The sequence below is a fragment of the Fukomys damarensis genome, unplaced genomic scaffold, assembly GCF_012274545.1.
Source record: "Fukomys damarensis isolate Sample0158 unplaced genomic scaffold, DMR_v1.0_HiC HiC_scaffold_17, whole genome shotgun sequence".
NCBI lineage: Eukaryota > Metazoa > Chordata > Mammalia > Rodentia > Bathyergidae > Fukomys > Fukomys damarensis.
In genome coordinates this window covers 23,669,617-23,685,568 of record NW_022900929.1, presented here as the reverse complement: position 1 = coordinate 23,685,568, position 15,952 = coordinate 23,669,617, and the positions used below count along the sequence as shown (strand labels likewise).

The 15,952-nt window shown below is 42.7% G+C and overlaps 1 protein-coding gene across 3 annotated transcripts in view; it reads left to right on the top strand.

Annotated features, from left to right (window-relative positions):
- LOC104862780 (S-adenosyl-L-methionine-dependent tRNA 4-demethylwyosine synthase TYW1) overlaps positions 1 to 15,952 on the top strand; it is a 182,239-nt gene that overhangs the window by 21,158 nt on the left and 145,129 nt on the right. For 2 of the 3 annotated variants that reach the window (XM_010625014.3, XM_010625015.3), the window contains 2 exons: positions 6,138 to 6,255; positions 14,788 to 14,840. The exons of the other annotated variant lie outside the window; for it this stretch is intronic. In XM_010625014.3, coding sequence (XP_010623316.1) covers positions 6,138 to 6,255; positions 14,788 to 14,840 — 171 coding nt within the window. The remainder of the gene's footprint in view (positions 1 to 6,137; positions 6,256 to 14,787; positions 14,841 to 15,952) is intronic. 3 annotated transcript variants of the gene reach the window in all.

The window sequence follows — 15,952 nt, the reverse complement described above, 5'->3', positions numbered from 1 at the left end:
GGCATGGAAATAAGCTACCAGTTTTGGTTTTTCATCATTGTTAGGTTGCAGCAGAATTTTCAAATATGTTTATTTACATTTCATATTTGATATAGTATACTGAACTTTGTGACAGAATTGGTTTTTCTTTTCTTTTTTTTCTTTTGGTGCAGCACTAGGGATTGAACCCAGGGCCTCACACTAAACTATACCCCACCTGTATTTTTTGTTTTTGGAGACAGGGTCTCACTAAGTTGCTAAATTGCACAAGCTGAGCTCAGACTTGCATTGCTCTTGCCTCAGCCTCTCAGTGTGCTAGGATTACAGGTTTGTGCTGTCACACTTGGCTTGTCATGAAAGGTTTTTACTGTTTGACTTTTCTTTTTCTCCTTCAGTTTTGTCTTTTTTTTTTTTCATTCTCTTTGGGGCCACTTCACAGATATTCTCAAACTGCCTTCTGTGTGGTCATCACTCCCTATGGGGTTGAAGTGTCTTGCTCCTTACCATGGAGGGAGGCAGCCTACCCCCTGCCTAGGAGCTTGGGCTGGACAGCTGGGCCAGAGCCCTCACTGTAGGGGCTCTGAACAATGCAAACCACCCCGGTCCTCTTGTCTCAGCTTGTGTCTCTGTGGGCAGCCCTTCATACCTCCATGCTTTTGTTTTCTCATTCGTAATGTTGGCGTTAACAGTGTCTCCTTATAAAGCTGTTATGAAGATTAAATAAAAGAACCCATACACATAGTATGTGTTTGACAACTAGGTGCTGTTATATAAGAAAATGTCTTCAAGTAGGTAGATTTGCTGTGCCTGGAGCACCGCCTGGTTTTGTCGTCTTCTGGGAATGTCTGAGATAGTAGTGCCAGGGCTGTGGAAAATCGAAAGGAAAGTAGTTTCCAGGAAGCGGAGGATTAAAATTTGGAACACTGGGGAGTTGGAGGCAGATGTAGATGTGAGGGGTGAGGGCGAGGGAGCACGGGGAGGGCCGGGTATGGGGAGAGGGGACGGGAAGAGGCAGGACCAGGATCCTGGGCCTCCTGACCTACAATGGAGGTCTAGCTCCACCTTGCATGTGTCAGGAGGCACTGCGGTTTGGATGAATGGAAAGCTCCTGGGCAGTGTGGGGACCCATGACAGTTCCAGTCCAGGCCTAAACTACAGTGTCAGGAGAAATCACTGCACACATGGAACGGTCTCAGTCCGCCAGATCTTTCGATATCTGGGTTGTCATTTCTGTTTCGCCATCTCACAGTTAAGCTTTACCTGAGGCTTCTGGAGGGAGCCATGTGCCCAGAGTTAGGAGGTTGCTAAGTGATGGATTCAAGCTGGGAACCTACTCTCAAGTCATGGGCCTCTGCTGCCCTCCAGGGTAGAGGGGACTCCTGGTGGGGAAGAACCTGGAGCGTTTAGGGATCAGGAAGAGCATGACAGTTGTTTCCCTGTTGTGATTTGTAAATGTAAAGCCTACTGTTTCTTTTTCTTTCTGCACTAAGCAAGCTGTTGCTGAATTCTCCCTACAGTATGTTCTGGTTGAGCAGACAAACAGCAGCATCAGTATCGTTCATTTTGGAAATAAATGGCAAATGCTTACTAATTACCCAGCAGAGAAACATTCTGAGTTGACCAGCTATTTAGGGAAGCATGTCCAGTTCTGATTATACAGCACGTTGGTCCCGCAGTGGGATAAGATGAAGTTACTTAGGACTTTTTAAGGTGCTGGGTGTGGAACGCACCCAGAAACAGAAGATGGTGTGCTGCCTTTAGCTGTGCAGGCAGGAGCACTTAGAGGTGGGTTCTGAAATCATTTCCTTAAGTCAGATGTCCAGAATACACTCTCTGGCAGAGTGAAGCTCTTGACACACCTGGTCAGATGACTTTTGTACAAGTTCAGAGAGCATCTTTAAAACCCAGTACATGCACAAAGCTTTGAAACTTGATGAAAATCGGTCATTTTGAAGTGCAGCTATGGCAAGTGAGTGGTTGGCTGGGGATTTATTAAAGAAATAGGGACCTGAGGACATGGGGTTAAATTGTACCAGGAGTTTTGGCTAAAGTAAAACTTTATATATGTAGAAGAATTTTGTTTATTTGTATGTATTTATTTATTTTTCAATTTTGAGAATGGATCTTGCCATGTTGCCTGAGCTGGCTTTGAACTTGGCAAGCCTCCTGCCTCAGCCTCCTGAGTGGCTAGGATTACAAGTATGCACCACTATGCTTGGTGAGACAGAGTTTTTAATAATGAAAGTTGCAAGATCTAGAATCAACTACTGGAGGCTGCTAAGTGATGGCTTCAAGCTGGGACCCCACTGGAGGTTAGAAATAACTGTCTGGTGGTGTTGAGACCTTTAGTTACACATTGGATGCCCACACTGTGTTGCCCTGGGCAGGCTGGCTCTGGGGAAGCTGAGGGTGCTATTTCAAAGTCTTCTGTCTGACTGAGGAGGAAGGGAGCGACCTGATGATACAAAGGATCAGTAAAACAGCCAGCAAGACTTTCCCCAAAGAAATGAATGCCTTGGCAGCGAAAAGCTGTGTTCCACACCACCTGTTCCACAGAAGACTTTTTCCCGTAAAGTCTGTAACAAAACAAACACCTTTTTGAGCTTGTTTTAGTTGTTGGCAAACTTGGGATAGTACTGTGGGATAGTACTGTGGACGATGGTGGAGATTAAATTGTTGGATGGTACAGTATTCTCCGATAGTTTAAAAAGTTCTCACCAGTTTTCCTCCTGTTGCAGCAGAGTCACTTGATGAGTGCTTTCCCCTCACTCATAGTCATCTTCCAAGCACTTCACTTCCCCTGGGCTTCCCTTTGGCAGCTTGGAGAGGACCTGAGTTCTGATTCAACGCCACCAGGCAGGGTGGGAAGGGCGGAAGTAGCGGAGGGACACAGGCACAGCAGCTAGTCTGATGTCCCCGCCGTCACCCCTCAGGTGAAACCAAGGCGAGGAGAAGGGGACGGAGAGGGTGAGGCGTGGGTTGCGGTCACTCTGAACTGGAAGCCAGGTCGGCGGCCTCCGGCGTGTTCATCTTCTTTTTTTTTTTGTACGGGGGATCGAACTCGGGTCCTCGCAGGCAGCCGAACCACTGAGCTAAATCCCCAGCCCGTGTTCATCTCCTTCTGCCCAGGCCTTTACTGCCTGGGGATGATGAGCCCCATGCAGTCACCATAGTGGTGGCTTCCCGGCCTCAGGAGGGCCATGCTGGAGATTAGATTTGAATTTGAACGGTGAGTCCAGCTTTCTTGGGGCCATTTGTGCTTTCAGAAGGGAGTTAGTTCCTGCTGCTCTGGGGAGACAGGCCAAGCTGCAGGGGAAGGAGTGATGGATGCGGCTTACCATGCTGGGCCTGCATTCTGGGCTCTGGGATTGAGCCTGGGTTCGCTGTGCACCTACTTCTCACCAGGGGGTTTCCCCAGTGGTGGCTCAGGCTGGCGTGGTGTGGCCGACCTCGCAGCATTCGCTTCCCAGGCATCAGAGGTTTCCGCGTGACCCACAAGTGGGTGTCTCTGGGCACGGTGGTCAGGGCCTCTTTCATGGGCTGGGTCCGGTTTGGGATTTATGTGACCCATATGGTAAGCAGGCGACTGGCCTTGTTTTGTGCTGGCAGAGGCTCTGGGGGCCAGACTCTGCCACCAGGATGCGGGGACAGTAACTTGCTCACTTACTTCACAGGCACTGGTGCCCTGGGCTCAAGGGGAGTGCGCTTTACTGTCCCACAGGACTTTCTGTTTAGGCTCACACCTTTGCTTTTAGGGCTGAAAAATTTTTTTTTCAACAAAGCCAAAGAATTTCTTCCATTTTAAAGCATTTAAAAAAAATAACTGGCCGGGCGTGGTAGCGCATGCCTGTAATCCCAGCACTCAGGAGGCTGAGGCAGGAGGATTGCTGTGAGTTTGAGACCAGCCTGGGCTACATAGTGAGTTCCAGGTCAGTTTCAACTACATAGTGAGACCCTGTTGCAAAAAACAAAACAAAGCAAAACAAAACAAAAATAATAACTGATATGGTGGTGCACATCTGTAGTCACAGAACTCTGGGAGGCTGAGGCAAGAGGATGGCATGATTGAGCCCAGCTTCGGCAACTTGGTGACTTGGTAAGACTGTCTCAAAAAAAAAAAAATCTATAAACAGGCTGGGGAGGTAGCGCAGTGTGAAGGCCCTGGGTTCAATTCCCAGTGCCAGAAAATGAAAATCAGAAACCAAAAAGTTGAAGGCTTTTTATTTCTATAAAATATATAGCACTAGCTTGATGATGATGATGATGATGAAGAAGATGATGATGATGATGATGATGATGATGATTTTTGGTACCTGGGATTGAACTCAGGACCTTGCTCTTGTGAGGCAGGTGATGGCACCACTGAGCTAAATCCCCAGTCTAGCTTGATTATTTTTATAATCAGTAAGAACAAATTATTGCTCCTTATAGTTTTTCAGTTCCATCTGGACATGTGTAGTTAAAAGTACTGTTAAGAGGAGTGAATTACTCATTCGCTTTGCGTTTGGATGTTTAGTAATTTGGAATGCTGCCTTTTGTGACAGATAGAACTTAATTTGGGTTTACATTTCTCGTTTGGTGCCTTTGACTCTTTAAAGTGCTTTTTATTGACTTTTAGAGAAAGTCCCCCAACTAACAGAGAAACTAGAGAAATTCCAAATTTCAGTGGTTTACATTCTGTGCGTGTGCTATTTTAAAAAGTCTCACTCTCGTCTTACATTTCATGTGTGGAGACTTGGAATCGTCACAAAGGTGGTCAGCATGACTGAATCCCATCTCGTATGGCCTGACCTCCACAACCAGGCCTCAGCCTGTGGCCACGCTCCCCAGCCGCCTTTCATGCACCCCTTCCCTTCTGGATGGTTGGACATTGAAATGTACGCACGTTTGTCACCCCAGCACTCTGGGAGGCTGAGGCAAGAGATCACTAGTTTGAGCCCATCCTGGGCCATTTAGCTACTTTGTGAGGCCTTGCCTCAACATTAGAAAAAGGACTGGGTGTGGATTAGTGTGAAGGCCTTGAGTCCAAGCCCCAGTGCCTGGAGGAGGGAGGGAGGGAGGGAGACAGGCTCTGAGGGCCCTTGGGGCTTGGTGGCAGGGGCGTTAGTTTGGGTCTCTGCAGTTCTTAGGATTTGGTATGTGTCTTCTCTCCCATATCACTCAGACTGTGGGTGTTCTCTCCAAGATGATATTCCCTGCCTTCTTTCATAAGATGTTGGGATAGTGTGAACACTGGAAGAGAGAGGAAGGGATCATGGGAAGGGCGAATGAGGGTCACCTTTAATGAAGCTCAGTAGAGCAAGGTGGAGCCGTTATCAAGTGTGCTGATGAATTCTAAGCCAAAGTCAAAAGTAAAAACATTCGGTTTTTATAATATCCAGATTTCTTAAACATCTCTTTTACTTTCACTGAAGAGAAATTTTCCCCTTGGGATTTTTTTTTTTTTTTTTTTTTTTTAAAGTACGGATTGAACCCAGGACCTTCTCATTGAGGTACATGACCAGCTCTTTTTTTAAAAAAATTTATTTTATTGAGAAGCAAGGTCTTGGTAAGTCTCTAAACTGCCCAAGCTGGGCTTGAACTTGTGATCTTCTGCCTCAGCCTCCCGGAGTGCTGGGTTTACTGGTGTGAGCCACTTCTGAAAGGGCCCCTCGGGTGGCTTGTCTGAGAAGGTGGTTGACTAGGCTGCTCTGAGCAGGATTGCCCTTGTCTTTGGTCCTCGCCGGAGTAATTCCTGGTAGTACCTGTAATTTATTGAATGTGTGTTATTGTGCCAGGTTGAATTGATTTTATTTAATTTTCAACACATTCCTGCTCCAGAGACACTTTTCATTTCATTCCTTTTTTCAAGTAAAGAAATTAAAATTCAGAGAAAATAAGTACTTTGCCCAAGTTAGGCAGCTGTCTGTAGTCAGTGTTAAAAAGGTTTGATCCTTAGAGAATGAAGTTTAGATTTATGTTTTGTGGGCCTGTGGGTTTCATTCTTTAAAAAAGCGATCATTGTGTACCTTAGAAATGTGGTCGATTTTTGGAGGATGGGACTTAGGGCACGGTTCACAAGCATCCTTTTTATCAGTCCTAGGTGTGCTCCATTGCTGGGATGTCATTTTCATTGCACATTAGCAATTCTGGGTTTCATGCTCCTTATTTTAATGCAGAGAGAAAAGGATCACCGGGAAGGAAACACTAGTTTGTTCAGGAACACAGGGAAGAGTGATGGCAGTGAGGGAAGAGCGATGATAACGCCTGCTCTCCGAGAAGCCCTTGTGAAACAAGGTGAGAAGCCCTGAGGATTGGTGCTGTAGCACTGTGCTCCTAAGCTAGTTGGCTAGTTGCTTTCTTCCCTCCCTCCTTCCTCCCTTTTTTTCCTTTTCTTCCATCCTTCTCCCTCCATCCCTCCCTTCCTGTGTTTCTTTTCTCTCTCTTCTCTGTTTTCTGTGGTGCTGGTGATTGAACCCTGGGCTTTCACACTGACCTACATCCCCAGCTTTATTCTTATTTTCTCATCTTCTGAGACCAGGTATCACTAAGTTGCCTAGGTCAAACTTGCAGTCCTCCTGCCTCAGCCTCCCAGAGTGCTAGGCTATGCCACCAGCTCTCCCAAGCATTCTAATTTAATGTCACAAGAGAGGAAACATAAACTAGGGCTTGTCAAGAGGAGAAGAGGCAAGTCTCGAGTTGGCACAGCCGTGGCAGTGGCATGCTGGCTCCCTGAAGGCTCAGCCTCCTGCCTCTGTGGTCACTGAGCGGGCTGCCTGGCCCCGCACATCTTCCTTTTCCTTGTCGGTGTGGCTCTGGTGTGCAGATAGAAAGTGCTGCTCATCACTGGCTCTTTACCAAATACTTTTTATTAAGGGGAGACTATGAAGTGGAAGAAGTCTATGTGACACAAGCCTGAGCTAATGAAAGTGTTTCATGTAGGAAGGGTCACATCTGGAGTTTGGGGTCATGCTGCATTGAGGGTGTAGTTGAGTAGCAGAAAGAGTGGTGCATCGGGAGTCAGGAGGCCGACAGCTCCCCTGTATCTTTGAGGGATCTTTTATGTGACACTTCTGGAGCACAGAGAAACCAGGACACAGAATCTACTCCCAGGAGCTGTCCGTCTGGTAGAGGACGCACACTGACATTTCTGTAATTTGCGTGTTCATTGCGGTGGAGTGTGTTAGGTGATTTTATGGTAGACTTGAACCTACATTTTGCTGTTTGCTTTCTACCTACTTCTTTTGTTTTTCTGTCATTTTAAAAGATGAATTGGATGTTTCCCTTATGATTCTATTTTAGATCTCTCTTAACTTATTAGCTATAACACCTTTGTTAGGCAGTGGTTGCTTGAGGTCTTATGTCACACCTCTTTATCATACATAGTTTATCTTTGAATGGTAAGGGTTTAGTAGTGCAAATCTGAAAATTTGAAATCCAAAATCACAAACTTTGTGAGTACCAGCATGACCAAACCAGTGGAAGATTCACACCTAAAAAAATTACACAAAATTACATTCAGGCTATGTGTGTAGGCATCTATGAATTTGGTGTTTATACTTGGCTCTTGTCCTCAGTTATATCTATAAAAATATTCCCAAATAAAAAATATGGAATCCAAACACTTCAGCTCCCAAGGATTCTCAGCCTGTCAAAGATCACTTTATATATATATATTAGGAGAAACTATAGCTGGGTGTGGTGGCACACACCTGTAATCCCAGCACTTGGGAGGCTGAGGCAGGAGGATCACTGTGAGTTTGAGACCAGCCTGCACTGCACAGTGATTTCCAGAGCAGTCTGAACTACATAGTGAGACCCTGTCTCAAAAAACCAAAAAAAGGGAGAAACTGTAGCGAAGTACTTCCATTTTCCCTTCTAAACTTCATACAGTTTTTATTACATATTTTAGTTTACATACATTATGAACCCTACACTACTTTATTGTTGTTTTTGCTTAACTAGCAAGTTGTCTTTTTTTTTTTTTTTTTTGGTACCGGGGATTCAACCTGGGTCCTTGCGCAGCCAGTTGTCTTTTAAGGGTTTACATAAATAGAAAGAGTCTCGGGTCAGGGATAAAGCTCAGTGGCAGAGTGCATGATTGTTATATACCAGGGCCTGAGTTTCCCTGCCACTGACAGATCTGATTTAAATCTTCTGGAAGAAAGAGAGAGTGAGTCTTCTGTCTTTACTCATGTGGGTACCACTTTCCATGCCTTCTTGTAGATCTGTGTTCTATCTAACTTTTTTTGTGTGTGTGTTGCCAGGGACCAAACCCAAGACCTTGTGCGTGTGCTTTACCTCTGGTCTGCACCCCAGCCCCAAAGACAGAGTGTAAATCATTTTTTTGTGTTTTTGTTTTCTGAGTGCTGGGATAGAACCCAGGGCCTCACACTAAACACTTGCTGTACCACTGAGTGGCTGCCCGTCAGACTTCCTTTTATTGCTTTTGGAGAATGTGCGCGTCGGTAAGGAGTGAGTTCACCTCTGTGTATCTGAGAAAGACCTTATTTTGCCTTCATTTTTGTAACATTTTGTATTTTATTTTTTTCCTGAGTGTAGAATTGAAGGCTGCCAGTTTTTTTTTTTTTTTTTAGTTCTTAGAAGGGGTTCCTCCTTCTTCCTCTGGTTCACACTGCTGCAGGGGTGATCGGCCATTCCATTGCCTGATAATTGCCCCTTTTGACTGTCATGCTATTTTTAAGATTTTCCTCTTAATTACTGATTCTGAGCAGTTTGCTTAAACATGTTGAGTTCAACTTCTCTGAAATGCGAAGTGTTTCATATTTTGGAGAGTGTTTGAATTTTGCAATATTTTTGTAGATTTTACCTGTTAACCATCCCTAATCTGAAAAACGAAATCCAAAGTTCTCCCAAATCTGAAACATTTTGAACATCATGTTGGACATGGATTTCAGAGCATTTTTCAGAGAATTTCAGATTTTGGATGTTTGAATTGAAGATACTAAACTGGTCATGTGTCTTAGTGCAGTTTTCTTTCTTTTACTTGCATTTTGTTAAACTTTTTGGTTCCACGGATTTAAAGCTTTCATCAAGGTTAGACTAATTTTGGCTAGTATTTCTTTATGTATTTTTCTTTCTCCCCTCCTGAAGACCTATGCTGACATATATAATAGGCTGCGGGAATTTAATTCAGAGCTTATCTTCAAATTTGGTAATATCTACTTCTCCAGTGTCTAATCTATTTTATTCTAGTTTTCATCTCTAGAAGTTCATTTTGGCTTTAAAAAAAAATCTATATCTTGCTGGGTGTGGTGGTGCATACCACCTATAATCACAGCACTTGGGAAGCTGAAGCAGGAGGATCACCATGAGTTTGACGCCAACCTGTGCTGCATAGTTCAAAACTAGTCTGAATTGCATAGCAAGACTTTGTCTCAGGAGAAAAAAAAATCTATGTCCCTAGTGTTTGTGGAATACAGTTATAACTGTTTCATATGTTAATGTCTGTGTTATTTCTGGATCAATTTTGGTTGCTGGATTACTTTCCACATTACTGGTCATGTTTTCTTACTTATTTGCCTGATAATCTTCAACTGGATCCCAAACTTATTTTGTCTTATAAACTGCTGAATGATTTTGTATAAACAGTCCTGTAAACATTTTTGAGCTTTTTTCTGGGATGAATATAAGTTGCTTGGAAAGAGGTGGAGCTTTGAGACTCATTTTTATGATTTATTAAGTGAGGCCAGACCAGTTCATACAGCTAATTATTCCTCATTACTGAAGCAAAAATATCTCTCTGTTCTCTCCTCTAAGCCTTGTTGATCCCAAGGTTCCAGTCTGGTAGGAACAGGTACAACTCACAACCTGCTGTGAGCACCCAGCACACCTCCAACCCTTTCTGGTCCTTCTTTCCAAGTCTTGGGCAGTTCTTCTCAGCATACTTGCTGATTACTACTCAGGCGAATACTTGATAAGAATCCTGTGCAGACTTTTGAGTCCATCTTGGGGTAGCTTCTTCTCTCTGTTTCTCAGACCTACATCTCTGTGTACCTTGGGCTCCCTGATTCTCAGCCCCATTTCCTCAGTGTAATAAGTGCACTGGGCTTTGTGTCTGGTTCCCCTCCCTGCTTGGGCTTATGTCCTGTTCAAAGACAGGGAGCTGGCAGTGGTGGGACTCACCTTGCTTGTTTCCTATCTCTCTGGAATCAGTGTCCTGTGCTCTCTGATGTTTCATGTCCTGAAACTGTTGTTTGATGGATTTTGTTCACTTTTTGGTGTTTTAGGTGGAGTAGCAAAGCCTGTTACTCTGTCTTGGTTGGAAGCAGAATTCTGCACCACACTTCTCAGTGACTGTGTACTTACTCTTGGGTTATCTCAGCAGGCAGCGTGGTCAGCCACAGATCTCTCTTTCCTGTGACGTGAAGGGTGGCTTTTGTCCACACCTGAATGCAAAATTTTATAAAAACTCTTATCTGAGGAAAGAGATTTAGCTAATTTAATAGAGAGTGATTTCTAAGCCAGTGGTATCAACAATGTAGGAACCCAATAGAAGACCTAGAATTTGCCCTGGTAATCTTCTAAATGCTTATTAATTATTGCATTGGACTCAGTTCCATCTTCAAGTGGATAAGCAGCGCTTTGTTGATATGCATGAAGTGTATACACATACGGAATAGGATAAAAGACAAAGCCCTGTAACTATTGCCGCTGGAGATTTGTAATCCGAATTGACGTTATTCCTTTGATCATCACTTTGTAAATATGCACGTAAACCAGCCACTAATCCACTTTTGCCATCATCCACACTGTATTTCTCCACTTGCTTCATTTCTTTTGTACAAAAAGACTCATGGTAATTGCGGCTTACTGTTTGAAGCCTCGGGAGAAACTTTATTGAATGCTTTCTGAAATCAAAATGTTTAAAAACGAAATGAGATGATTTTGGCATAGCTTTTGCCATCTGTTTCATGTCTTATAGAGTCTAGAGTTTTTAAATGTTAGCTTGTGGTGTGGTACTGAGAATTTACATGACGTTGCTGTTGCTAGAATTTGATTTTCCCCCTTTTGGGTCAGTAATTTATTGTTTTGATCTCTGTAGCCAGTCTGAATCTTTGTTTTCTTTTCCTAGATCCCCAGTGATAGTGTCCTGGCATTCACTTGAGGTGTATTGTTACTTTGTTTCATGGCCAGCACAAGGTCCATTTTTAAAAATATATTCTTAATTAGTGACTATTAATTGTACAAAAGAATGGGTTTTGTTGTGGTGTTTTCATACATGCATATAACATTTTGATCCTGTGCATCATATTACCCTTATTTACAACCCCTCTTCCAGTCCCTTATTCCTTCCTCTATTCTAATAATAGTCTCCTCTACTTCCGTGTCATCTTTCTTTTGTTAGTCCATCTTAGGGAAAGCACGCAATACTTACCTTTCTGAGTCTGGCATCTTTCCCTTAGCATGATGATCTTCAGTTGTGTACATTTTCCTGAATGACATAATTTCATTCTTCTGTATGACTGACTAGTGCAGTGCATTCATCTATTTATGGCCGTCTAGGCTGGTTCCATATGTTGGTTAAACACGGCTCTCCTGGTATCCCTATAATATCCTTGATTCCTTTGGATCTGTATCAAGAAGTGGTGCAGGAGGGTCATATGGTAGTCTCTTTTTAGTTTTTTAGGAACCTCCATACTGATTTCTATGGTAGCTGGAGTAATTTAGATTTTTACCATTAGTATAGAGGGGTTCTGTCCTCCCCGTTACCAGCATTTAGTATAGCTTTTTTTTTTTTTTTTTTTTTTTTTTTTTTTTTTTTTTTGGTATGCTTGGTGATAACCATTCTGACTGGAGTGAGATTTTTCAATGTAGTTTTGATTTGCATTTCTCTAATGAATGTTGGGCATTTTTTTCATGGACTTCTTGGCTCCTTGTACTTCTGAGAAGTAACTGTTTAATTCAGTTGTCCATTTATTGACTATGCTTTTTTTTTGTGTGTGTGTGTGTGTGGTAAGTTTTTTGAGTTTTTTATATATTCTTCTTACCAATTCTCTGTTGGAAGAGTGGCTAGCAAAGACTTTCTCCCATTCTGTAGGCAGTTTCTTCGGTGTGTTGTTTTCCTTGTTGAACAGAAGTTTTTTAATTGTTGGAGTTCCACTTGGCAGTTCTTGCAATTATTTCCTGTGTTGTTGGGATCTTGTTCAGGAAGTCTTTGTGCCTGTATTTTTTTTTTTTTTTCCCCTCCGTTGCCAGGGATTGAACTCAGGACTGTGAGCTTGCGAGGCAGATGTGGTATCACTGAGCCAAATCCCTGGCCCTGCCTGTGACTATATCTTAAAGTGTCCACCCGTTTCCTTTTAGCAGTTTCAAAGGTTCAGGTCTCATATTTAGATCTTTGAGCCATTCCTGAGCTGACTTTTGTATAGGGTGAGAAATGGTGATCTGGTTTCATTCTTTTCCATGTGGACATCCAGCTTTCCCAGCACCATTTGTCTTTTCTCCAACATATGTTTTTGGCCCCTTTGTCAAGATTCAGATGGCTGTTGCTGTAGCAGTTTCTTTCTGTTTTCTCTGTTCTGTCTGTTTTGATGCCAGTTTCATGCTGTTTTTGTTACTGAGGTTCTGTCGTATATTTTGGAATTGGGTATTATGATCATGATCTCTCCAGCATTTCTTTTTTCTTTTTTTTTGTACCAGGGATTGAACTCACGACCTTATGCTTGTGAGGCAGGCATGGTACCACTGAGCTAAATCCTTGGCCAGCATTTTTCTTTTTGCTCAGGATTGCTTTTGTTATTCTGGGTCTCTTGTGTTTCCATATAAATTTTAGGATTTTTTCCAGTTCTGTGAAGGATGTTGGTATTTTGGTAGGGATTGCATTCTGTAGATTGCTGCTGATAGTATGACTGTTATCTTGCTGATCTGTGAATGCGAGAGCTCTTTCCATCTTCTAGTGTTCCTTTTCATTTCTTTAATGTTCTTAAATTTTCACTGTAGAGGTCTTTCACTTCCTTGGATAGGTTGATTTCTAGGAATTCTTGATTTCTTCCTCATCTAGTTCATAATTGGTGTGTAGAAAAACTATTGATATTTGTGGTTGATTTATATCCTGCTACTTTGCAGAATTTGCTTATTAGATGTAAAAGTCTTTTGCTGGATTCTCTGGATCTTCTGAATATAGGGTCATATCGTCTGCAAGTAGGGATAACTTAATTTCTTGCTTTCCTATTGGTACCCTTCTTCTTTTTCTTTCTCTTGCCTAATTGTGCTGACTAAATTTTGAATACTATATTGAACAGTGAACATCCTTCTCTCATTCCTGATTTTCAAGGATTTGCATTTTTCTCCCTATTCAGTATGATGTTGGCAGTGGATTTGTTGGGTATAGCCTTTATTATGTGGTAGTACGATACTTGTGTACCTGTTTCTTTGGGCTTTTCTTTTTTGGGTACTGGGGATTGAACTCAGGACCTTGCATTTGCGAGGAAGGTACGGTGCCACTGAGCTAAATCCCTGGCCTTCTTTGGGCTTTTTTCATGAAGGGATGTTGAATTTTGTCAAAAGCCTTTTCTGTGTAAATGGAGAGGATCATGTGGTTCTTTTCCTTGATTCTATTTATAAGCTGTATTGCCTTGTTGATTTGCTTATGATGAACCATCCTTCCATCCCTGGGATGTAACGAACTTGATCATGGTGCATGACTTCTTTAATGACTGTCTCTTGTGGCAGGGTGTCCCCAGAGGCCCTGAAGTGAGACTTTCCTGGAACCTCTGACCCCTTGAGCCACTCATTTCCAAACAGTAAGCCCCTTTCCAAACAGTAAGCCCCTCTCCAGACATCTTATGCTTGGACCACTCCAAGGTTTGGTGGGTGCTACTGTGGGTTTTTTCTCCAGGACTAACCTGCCAGGCAAGATGAGCCACTTTCACACTGAATCCCCACAGTGGCATTGCAGCCTGCAGTAACCATAGGTGCCTTCTCTGGCTAGGGCTGCCCATCCTTTGCTGGCACTGGGTCTGCTGCCCTTTCTCGGCTGGCCTTCCCTACAGAATTGGTCCCACCACTGTGGCGATGTAGATTTTTGTCTGCATTGTCTTTCTGTTTTTCTATTTTATTTGGTACCAGTGATCAAATTTAGGACCTTGCGCTTGCAAGGCAGGTGGCAGCACCACTGAACTAAATTCCTGGCCTGTTCGTGTGTGTGTGTGTGTGTGTGTGTGTGTGTGTGTGTGTATTTTTTTTTTTTTTTTTTTACAGAGTCATAGTATGTAGTGCAGGCTGGCCTTGAACTTGGGGTGATCCTCCTGCCTCAGCCTCCGAGGTGCTGAATTTTTAGGTGTGTACCACCATTCAAGGTTCTCCATGCTTTTTTAGCTTTTTTATCACTCCTTTTTCTTACTCTTTTCTCCTCAGGTTGTAGTTTCTCTTTTTAAACTCTTAGCTCTTCTCACTCTCGGATCCCTGCAAAGGTTATTTGTATTCCACCATCTCATCCCAGAAGTCTCGTAGATAATGTGTTCTGTGCAGTGCTCTAGGATTCTCAGTCAAGGTTGTTTTGTGGGGTGCTCAGATCTTTGATAGCTGCTCTGAGTTTCAGCCTATGAGATAAGTTTGATTGGAGAGCTGAAAACCTCCCTGTTTGACTTTGGATTAATTCATTGTTTCTTTTGAGTCTCTGTCATTATATTATACACATAGTTTAAATTGTTTTCTCATCCCAGTGAGTAAAACTGTTACTGTTCTCCACTACTGGGTTGTTTACTGCCATAATTTAAGCAAAAAAATAAATTACTGTGCTAAATTTTACTGTCACTATTTGATACGAGACTTTCATGAGTTCAATTTTGTGTCCTGCCCCTCCAGGTTATCAGCTGATTGGGAGCCACTCTGGGGTGAAGCTTTGCAGGTGGACAAAGGTATTTATTTGGTTTTATTAAAATATTATTTCTATTACATGACATTTTTATGGCTATTATATGGAGACACTAAGTTTACCAGTAAAGGTATAATTTACATTGAATAAAATGAACAAATTTTGGTTGAACTTCTTAGAATGAGTTCAGCAAGTTTGGATGGATGTAGAACCCATATTTGTCATCCCACTTAAGATATAAATTCTTTTCCTGGCCCTTGTGAAATTCCTTTTGCCCATTTCTAGTCATACCTCTCTCTCCCCATGCAGCCATTGTTCTACTTCTGTTATTTCATCTTGCCTTTCTTTTTTTAAAATTTTGTTCTGGGAATCAAACTGGGACCTTGCGCTTGCCAGGTAGGCAGCGGCACCACTGAGCTAAACCCCTGGCCCTCATTTTGCCTTTCTCAGGTCTCATGTGAACAGTGTATGAGATGTGCAGTGTTTGGAAGTGGCTGCCTCGCTTGGCATACTGATCCTGAGATGTGTCCACACTGTGGCACGTATCACAGGCCTACTCTCTGTTTCTGCTTAGTGATATCCCGTTGTATGAATGTGCCAGTTTTAATTTTTTTGGTACTGGGGATTGAATTCGGGCCCTTGCTCTTGCAAGGCAGGTGACAGAACCACTGAGCCAAATCCCCAGCCCTGAATGTGCCAGTTTTTATCTGTTGATAGACATTTGGTTTGTTTTCAGTGTTTGGCTGTTATGAATAAAACCACTATGAACATTGTTTTACAAAACTGGTGGTCAGCATATATTTTAATTTTCCTTGGGTGAATACTTAGAAGTAGAAGTGTTGGCCAGAGTGGTTTTATTTTACATTTGCTGGTAGCTGCCGCCGCCGAAGAGGACCTTTTTCAGATATACACTGGCCATTATACTTGGGAAATACCTGTTTCATTTGTGTCCAAATCGGGTTGTCTTATTCTACAGTATAGATTACAGGTTCTTAGTACATTGTGGATTTGGATCTTATAGCACATGTGCATTGTGAATATTTCTAGTGTGTGGCTTCTTCTTAACATTCCATAAGGGTATCTTTTGAAATTTTTAATTTGGATGCTGGATACTGTTCAACTTACCTTTTTTTTTTTTTTTTTTTTTTTTTTTTC